We start from the raw sequence: 8659 nt of genomic DNA on the forward strand, positions 1-8659 counted from the left end.
CAAAAGTTTAAAATATATTTTGACCAGGTGTTCCCATTGTGGTGCATTGGAAATGAATCCGACTAGGAACCATGAGGTGGCAGGTTCAATCCCTGGCCTCACTCAGTGGGTTAAGGATCCAGCATTGCTGTGAGCTGTGGTGTAGGTCACAGACACGGCTTGGATCTGGCGTTGCTGTGGCTGTGGTGTAGGCCGGCAGCTGTGGCTCTAATTGGACCCCTAGCCTAGGAACCTCCATATGCCACAGGTGTGGCCCTAAAGAAAAAAAGACAAAGTATGTATATGTATGTATGTGTATATATACATATATATACACACACACACCTATATGTTTTTTGACCAAAGGAAAAAGAAATCTGTGGACCATATCCAAGCCTCATCTGCCATTTCTGCCCTGATTCTGTACACACACTATTCCTGTGCCCACCAGACCAGAAAGCCTCTCAAAGGCCAGGCCCAGACGTGACTAACTCTAGGTCCCAGCATGGCCTAGAGATGCAGGTTGAATAAAAGGGCCACATCCCCTATCTGTTCTCCCCAGGCCTTGCACATGCTGTTCCATAGAAGAGCATTTCTAGTATTGCCTGAACTATTCTTTTCCTCCTCTACCAGCAAGTTTCTATCAGACTCAAAAAACATTGGGAATTCCCGTCGTGGCTCAGTGGTTAATGAATCCAACTAGGAACTATGAAGTTGCGGGTTCAATCCCTGGCCTTGCTCAGTGGGTTAAGGATCCAGCGTTGCCATGAGCTGTGGTGTAGATCACAGGCGTGGCTTGGATCTGGCGTTGCTGTGGCTCTGGCGTAGGCCGGTGGCTACAGCGCCAATTAGACCCCTAGCCTGGAAACTTCCATATGCCATGGGTGGGGCCCTAAAAAGACAAAAGACCAAAAAAAAAGGATCATGGAGTTCCCTGGTGGCCCACAAAGTTCAGGATCCAGTGTTGTCACTGCTGTGGCTTGGGTCAAAACTGTGGTATGGGTTTGATCCCTGGCTCCAGAAACCTCTGTGTGTCACAGGTAAGGCAAAAAAAAAAAAAAAATTAGTCTTGTGTTAATTCCTTCATGAAAACCTCTGTCAGCAGGGCAGAGTCATCACTCCCTCCTTGGGCTCCCCCACCTCCTCTCCTACACTCTCTCCCTCCCAGATGCAACCAACCACTAGGGCATGAACTGGACTGGGAGTCTTCTGGGAATATAGCCTCAGTCTCACTCACTCTGGGGCCTCAGCATCACCAGAGTTCAGTTTCAGGCACATAATTGGCCTCAGTGGATGGACGTGTTGGACTGACTGAAGCCCCAGGAAGTTTCCCCAGCTTGCTAGCCCCTGGGGCCCTAGGAAGGTAACAAGTAATAGTACCTTCCCCTCCACTTTGCACCCGGAGGTCAGAGCTAAGAAAAGCTGCTCTCCTGGGTTAGCCACTCACTAAAAATCAAAAGGACCATCAAGAAGGTACTTTATTGAAGTGATCAGAGTGTGGGATTCCCGTCCCCAACTCAGCCTCAGCCCCCTCAATACAGTCTCATGGGTGGAAAGGACCAGGCCTCTGGGCTGCTCTGGGCCACAACCCAGGAGAGGCTGGGTAGCGGGGCAGGGGGGCTGGGGCTCCAGTCCAGGGCAGAGGTTCGGGACAGCAAGGGTGATGGTGGCTGAGTCAGGGGATGGGGTGGGCCAACCCCCCAGGGCCGGGATGGGGGTGGTGTGGCTATCAGCCAGATACTTTTCAGCAGATCAAAAGCTGTTGGGGGGCCCCAGGCCACCCCAGATGGTGAAGGCAACAAGGATGATGGAGGTGGCCAAGGACCTTTCGATCGTGCCAGGCTCGCCCGGTCCACAGTAGGAGTGTGGTTGTGAGGCATGGCGAAGGTGAGCTCCTTTGTCCCCAGTTGCCCCCTCTGCCTCCTCTCTCCTAGGGCCTGCTCAGGGCTGTGGATCCAGGAAGATGTCATCTTTTGTCTCTCAGGGCCCGCAGGCTGGGTCTCTAGCACAGAGGAAAGAAGCATGGGGGACAATTGAGCTAGAGCAGACAACAGAAAGGGGAACTCAGGAGGCAGGAGATGGGCTCACCTGGCAAATGTGGCTGGCAGCCCCGGAGCACCAGGGTAAGGTCAGGCACACAGCCATGACAAGCCTGTAAGGTGCTCACAATAGCATCTCTGGCTTCTTGTACTAGGTTCCTCCTGGGAAAGGCCTGTGGCAGAACCAACTGGCACTGAAGCTCCACCAGCAACTGCCCCAAGCTAGGGATCTGTGGGGGACTGGGTGGGCCTGGGCCTGAGCCTCCCAGCACCTGGTTCTCCTTGCCCCTTGACTGTAGGGCTCGTTCTTGGGCTCTGTCTGGGCTTGGGGAAGATCTGATGGGAAGTGCAGGAGTGCTTGGCTCCAGAGAACCACTGCTAAGCAGCCGTGCCACATCCAAAGATTTCACCTCGTGGTTGAAGAGACCCCGATGCTCCCGGCTCAGCCGGCCCTGGGTTATGACCACAAGCTTGGGAACAGAAGGGGCCACAGAATTCCGGAGGACCACATGTGGATCCCGACTGGCCAGAGAAGGATCCTGATGAGCCAATGGCCGCCGACTGCCCATGAGGGCCTCGTTACGTTCCCGCCTGGTCTTCCAACGACGGACACGACCAGGTTTCTCAGGCCGCTGGAAAGGCTTGGGGGTTGGCCCCTTGGGGTCCATGGTGCCCTGAAAGATAAAAAGGGTGGTCATCAGCATCCAGATAAGTCAAAGGCCTAGAAGTGAGTAGCCAGAAGAGGAGAGGGTTTGGAGAGAGATTGGGAGTACTATTGAGAGACAAGATGACAGAAAGGGATGACAGAGAGCAACTGGAAAAGGCTTGGTAGGGGTAAGGTCAGGTCAGGGAAAAGGCAGAATCACAGGGGTAGGATGGGGTCAAGAATGTCATACTTAATGGGAATATCTGTCAGAGGATAGAGAAAGAGAGAGAAAGATGTGAGGAAATAGCTAAAAGATGGGGAATGGGAAAGGGATCACGATATTGGAGGGATCTGGTGAACCAGAAAGGGACTGACTTTGGACAGAGGAGAAATCCAGGGGTAGAAGAGGTACTGGAGAATGCAGAACGTGAAGAGAGATAGTAGAGAAAGGAAGAAAACAAAATAGAAGTTGGAGAGATCTCGAATAACTTCAGAGGACAGAAAGGGCAACAGAGTAGCTCTCAAAGACTAGGGACTGGTCATGGAGGGGGGTGGTAAGAAACAAGGCAGGGTGGGGCAGGTGAGGTAGGGAAGGAGGTACAGGGTGGGAGCAGGGTGGGGGAAGGATACATACATCACCCTCTCCTTTCCCAACGAAGCCTGTCCCCTGCCCATTCAATGTGCCTGTAGGGTAAAATGGCTTATTTCCCACAGTGACCCCCAGCTCTCGACGCACCTGAAACCCTTCCGGGCCTTACTCAGAGTCTTGTGCGCGCACGCATGCGCGTGCCCCTCCCACGCCCTTTGGCTTCCCTTCTCGCGAGAGGCACCAGGCCCAGGGGCACGTGCCACCAGCCCAGAGTGTAGGTTATAGCCCCGCCCCTCCCAGTCTCACTTTCAGACCTCTTTCATTTGTCCTCAGGCACCTCCTACCCAACTATTGGCTGTGATGTCCACAGGCCCCGCCCCCTTCCTCAATGCTGATTGGTTTACACATCTATTGGCAGACTTTCTCGCCGGAGCGGGAGATGAGGTGAGGCCAAGAGGAAGTGGCCAAGGGCCACTGTAGCCTCTTTGCACAGCGACTCCCTACGCGGTCACACACTTTATCACTAGAGAATCAGTATAATGTCATTTAGAACTAGGCTCCAGAGCTAGACTACCTACGTTCAAATAATACATTTGAACTCCATGGCCTTGGAAAAGTATATAAACTACTCAGAGCTTCAGCTTCCTAATCTGTAAAATGGAATTGGTACCTCCTTCTTACAATTGATGTGTGAAATGAGTCAACATTTAATCTGAAACAGTGCTTAGTGAATGGATGACTCTAAACTTTGTTTCTCACTGCACTTATCCCCTTAGACTTTTTTTTTGTCTTTTTGCCATTTCTCAGGCTGCTCCCACGGCATATGGAGCTTCCCAGGCTAGGGGTCCAATCGGAGCCACAGCAATGCGGGATCTGAGCCATGTCTGCAACCTGTACCACAGCTCACGGCAACGCCAGATCCTTAACCCACTGAGCAAGGCCAGGGATCGAACCCACAACCTCATGGTTCCTAGTCGGATTCATTAACCACTGCGCCATGACGGGAACTCCTGACCCCTTAGACTTTTAAGTCAAGCTATGCCAGGGTATTCCCCATACTCTAATAAGCTATGTTACCTGATGATATTTGCTTGCCCAACCTTCACGGTTTTTTTTTTTTTTAGGGCCACACACAACAACATATGGAGGTTCCCAGGCTAGAATCAGAGCTGCAACTGCTGGCCTATTCCACAGCTACAGCAATGCAGGATCCAAGCTGCATCTGGGATCTACGCCACAGCTTGTGGCAACGCCAGATCCTTAACCCACTGAGCGAGGCCAGGGATCAAGCCAACATCCTCATCAATACTAGTCGGGTTCTTTACCAGTGAACCATGACGGGAACTCCTTCATGATCTTCCAAAGCCGAACTCCTTAGGAAATTCCTCACTCTCAAAGTCCTTCTCTTCCTCCTCCCAAAGAGGTCAATTGTACCTTTCTTTCTTTGTCTTTTTAGGTCTGCGCTCGCGCTTATGGAGGCTCCCAGGCTAGGGATCCAATCGGAGCTGTAGCTGCTGGCCTACACCACAGCCACAGCCATACCAGAACTGAGCTGTCTCTGTGACCTACACTGCAGCTCAAGGCAACACTGGGTCCTCACTGTATGGGGCCAGGGATTGAACTCTCATCCTCATGGATACTAGTTGGGTTTGTTACCACAGAGCCACAACAGAAACTCCTCTCCATATATCCCTTAGTCACAACCTTAATCCTTCCCTCAGCTCTGTTTGCATCTGCCTCCCCCAACATGCTTGGACAAGGCTAGGATGTGACCCATTCACTGAATACTCATTCAGCAAGTACCTGAGAACAGCTACAGATAGTACTTGGTACTATGAGTCAGACGCTATTCTAGGCAAAGGGATTAAGGCAAAACATAAACACAGTAAATAAGATTCATCTCTATATTTCAGTGTCAATCTACCTAGAAGGAATGAATAGATAGGAAGGTCTTACCTGGGAGTGGAGCTGTAGAAAGGAATGTGACCAGGATGTGTTAGGGGGTTGTGGGACCCTCACCTATTTCCCCAGAACAGGATATGGAAAGACTTGAGGTCTGAGATTAATTTGGGGCAGGAGGTGGGGGGGCGGGACTTTAGGTGACCTAGGCTGTGGATGTAGGTTTCAGAGTCCAGACACACCCAGATGAAGTTGTTGGTCAGCTATAGATTTAGGGAGGGGTGCAAAGACCACACATCTGTAAGATGAGCTGAGGGTTGCCAGGCTGGACTCCGGCCTTGCAGCATCTCTAATTTCCTTTATCTTGCTGCATCTTCTACTACCCTCCTTGCAGGATCAGTAATGTCTATAATGCAAAGATACACACGGTTTAGATATTATGACCGAAACCAGTGTTTTTGAGCAGGGGAGGGCTATGAGCTGATAGGCTCGCTAAGGTCCTGGCACAGCTGAGCCTCTGATTTTCACATTTTTCCATCCTCCTTTCTTCTCTCCCATGTCAGGGGAAAATGGGAGCGTCCCCTCCTAGCCAGGTGTGTATGAGCCACCCCCTCAAGGGATCCAGGAATGGACTCGTCCACTCACTCCCCTCCCCCTCCCACGTGAATGAGACAGACACATCTCTCGGTCACTCACACACACACACACACACACACATACACACACAGTAGATGGTCCCTTCCCATTTTTCGCCCTACAGCAAATAGTTTCTTTCCGCCAGTAAGGCCGCTAGGTTTTCCCCGCCCACTCTCGCCCTTTCAGGTAGTTCCTCTATCCCCATGACCCCGGTAGAGTGGTTTCTCCCTCCTCCCCCAACGGGTGCTGAATGGTCTCGCCTCCCCCTCACGCCCCCGGTGTCCGGGTGTGCCAGCCGCCACCACTGCCCGAGAGTGTGCGGCCCGGTCAGGAAGCGCCGGACGAGCCCGCTGCACGGCCATCGTGGGGGAAGCAAGGCTTCTCAGTTCCACCACCCCTCCTAAGTGAAGGTTTCCGCCCCGGTAGAGGAGGTGGCGCCCAGCCTCGGCCGTCGCCTTCCGCTGGAGTGCAGGCTTTGGGACCGTCCATTGTTGCCTGAGAGTAGGGGTGGGCGTGGCGTCTCCACCTCCTCCAGGAACACACTCGGGCCCACAGCACTCGCTCGTCCTGCGGGAGCTGCGGCGCCAAGATGAGCGAAGAGGAGAACCCAGCGAGCAAGCCCACGCCGGTGCAGGACGTGCAGGGCGACGGGCGCTGGATGTCCCTGGTGAGCGACCCCACCTGAGATACTCTGGAGTTCGGGGCTAGGGCCGGGGGAGGCTCTGGAAAGACAGCTGCTTCGCGCCGCTCTCACTACATAATTGGGAAACGGAGGGCAGTTAGGGTGGTGGTACTGCATAAGGAAGCGGAGCGGGGCGGGCCCAGCAGCGCGCGCGCTATAACTACCCCCTTTACGTTCCCAAAGCACCATCGGTTCGTAGCCGACAGCAAAGATAAGGAACCCGAAGTCGTCTTCATCGGGGACTCCTTGGTTCAGCTCATGCACCAGTGTGAGGTGAGGCCCGCCCCCTCCTGCTCCGCCCTGGCCTGTGCCCTCACTGACACACCTGGACCAGAGCCCAGGCCAGGCAGTGTTTGGGATCCCCGAAATATTCTCAGGTAGCGCCAGGTACCCAGAATCTCAATTTAAAGTGCTTCATTCTACTGTGCTACATTCTACTTCAATCTCACTTTGAAGCTTGCTACATCCATCAGAAGCGCGTGTCCTGGCTTTGTCAGACTGGGTTTATGTGTAGTGAGACTTAAAATGAGGCTTCCTTGCAAGAAGATTGCCTAAGATGAGGCTTTTTGTTTGCTTGAACTACTGCACAGCCCTAATGGATTTCCACGAAGCTGTAGTCGTTTCCACAAAGTGAAGGTCAACTGTAATAGGTCTCCACTAAGGGGGCTCAAATATGTGATCTTTCCACTAAGGGATGTTAAACTATGGCTTTCCTCAAAGTGAGGTTCAGCTGGAACGCTGCTGGTTCAATGCATGGGTCAAGCAAAATGGGTGTCCATACAGGGAGTCTTGGAGTCTTGCTTCTGTGAGGTTTTGCAAAAGTGAGACTACAATGGGTTTGCATAAAGTGAAGTTTGACCATGTTGTGCTTGGCACAAGGTGAGATTTAACCGGACTGCTTCTGTAAAGCAAGGTTCTTCCATGATGACATTTGGTTCATCTGCACAGGGGGTGGTGGCCCATGCTAATGATGCCTCTATGCCCATGTCACTTCTTGCCCACAGATCTGGCGGGAGCTCTTTTCCCCTCTGCATGCACTTAACTTTGGCATTGGCGGTGACAACACACAGCATGTGCTGTGGCGTCTGGAGAATGGGGAGCTGGAACACATCCGACCTAAGGTAAGCAGAGTTTGAGCGGGCAGCTAGAGTACCCGTAGCCTGCTCCTAACCACTGCTTTATGCCTCTCTTTCCACAGATTGTGGTGGTCTGGGTGGGTACTAACAACCATGGGCACACTGCGGAGCAGGTGACTGGCGGCATCAAGGCCATTGTGCATCTGGTGAACCAGTGGCAGCCCCAGGCCCGAGTCGTGGTGCTGGTGAGAGAATGGGAGGGTGGGGAAGGAAGAGTTGCAGTGGTCTGGGACCCCTTCAGGTAGGTGGCTGCACAGTTCTGGGCAGCTTGGCACAGAGTAGTGGCTTTCAGGCAGAATCTCACATTGAAGCTTGCCACACCCATCAGAACGGCTGTGGTTAAGTACATGTTCAGGGACCAATTAGCCTTTTTTGCCCAAGGGATTGCTAGAGATTCTGGAGGTGGTGAAAAGCTCTAGACACTTAAATAGCCAAAAGTTGTCAGTCATTCCCAGGGTGAATCTAGCCTCCATCACTTCAGGAAGATTTTTCCTGAATGAGGGCTCAGATCGTAGTTTGGAAACTGTGTTTCCAAACCCGCATCTTCCCATTCCTAGTGTGTTCTGCAGCTGGGGACTTCCTAGTAAGGGGTAGAGAACAGACACAGGGAACAGGCTCCCCTGAAGGTGCTAGAATGCCTCCTCACAATCCCGGGTGTTTTTCAGGGCCTGCTTCCTCGGGGTCAGCACCCCAATCCACTCCGTGAGAAAAACCGACGGGTGAATGAGCTGGTACGAGCGGCATTGGCTGGCCACCCACGGGCCCACTTTCTGGATGCAGACCCTGGCTTTGTGCACTCAGATGGAACCATAAGCCACCATGACATGTATGATTACCTGCATCTGAGCCGTCTGGGGTACACACCTGTTTGCCGGGCCCTGCACTCCCTGCTTCTGCGTCTGCTGGCCCAAGATCAGGGACAGGGTTTTGTCCCCCCACCAGAGCCTGCACCCTAAGCATCTGCCTTCCTGCTACATTAAATTCTCATTCTTCAGTCTCCTGTTTTCTGCTTTATGCCCAAGCCCACCTGGGTACCTCAGTCTCCACACTGAT

The 8659-nt window shown here is 52.8% G+C and overlaps 2 protein-coding genes across 8 annotated transcripts; one reads left to right on the plus strand and one right to left on the minus strand.

Moving 5' to 3' along the window:
* Positions 1-1439: 1439 nt before the first annotated feature.
* On the minus strand, positions 1440-5866 carry PRR19 (proline rich 19). 6 transcript variants are annotated; one of them, XM_047794285.1, is made up of 4 exons: positions 5395-5866; positions 5210-5221; positions 2068-2692; positions 1440-1981 (listed from the first exon to the last, which is right to left on the minus strand). In XM_047794285.1, the coding sequence occupies exons 3-4, from the start codon at positions 2684-2686 to the stop codon at positions 1512-1514; spliced, it is 1089 nt and encodes a 362-aa protein (XP_047650241.1). In that variant the 5' UTR covers positions 2687-2692; positions 5210-5221; positions 5395-5866; the 3' UTR covers positions 1440-1511. The 6 variants fall into 6 exon arrangements, with proteins under 6 accessions (XP_047650241.1, XP_047650238.1, XP_047650242.1 ...); XM_047794282.1 differs by adding an exon at positions 3299-3348 and having other exon boundaries at positions 5210-5866; XM_047794286.1 differs by lacking the exon at positions 5210-5221.
* A 451-nt stretch (positions 5867-6317) lies between these two features.
* Positions 6318-8603, plus strand: PAFAH1B3 (platelet activating factor acetylhydrolase 1b catalytic subunit 3). Of its 2 annotated transcripts, XM_047794287.1 has the most exons (5): positions 6318-6455; positions 6654-6743; positions 7475-7591; positions 7669-7791; positions 8272-8603. In XM_047794287.1, exons 1-5 carry the CDS (start codon positions 6378-6380, stop codon positions 8560-8562), a joined length of 699 nt encoding a protein of 232 aa, XP_047650243.1. In that variant the 5' UTR covers positions 6318-6377; the 3' UTR covers positions 8563-8603. The 2 variants fall into 2 exon arrangements, with proteins under 2 accessions (XP_047650243.1, XP_047650244.1); XM_047794288.1 differs by lacking the exon at positions 6654-6743 and having other exon boundaries at positions 6340-6455.
* Positions 8604-8659: the final 56 nt, after the last annotated feature.

The sequence above is a fragment of the Phacochoerus africanus genome, chromosome 8 (genome assembly GCF_016906955.1).
Source record: "Phacochoerus africanus isolate WHEZ1 chromosome 8, ROS_Pafr_v1, whole genome shotgun sequence".
NCBI lineage: Eukaryota > Metazoa > Chordata > Mammalia > Artiodactyla > Suidae > Phacochoerus > Phacochoerus africanus.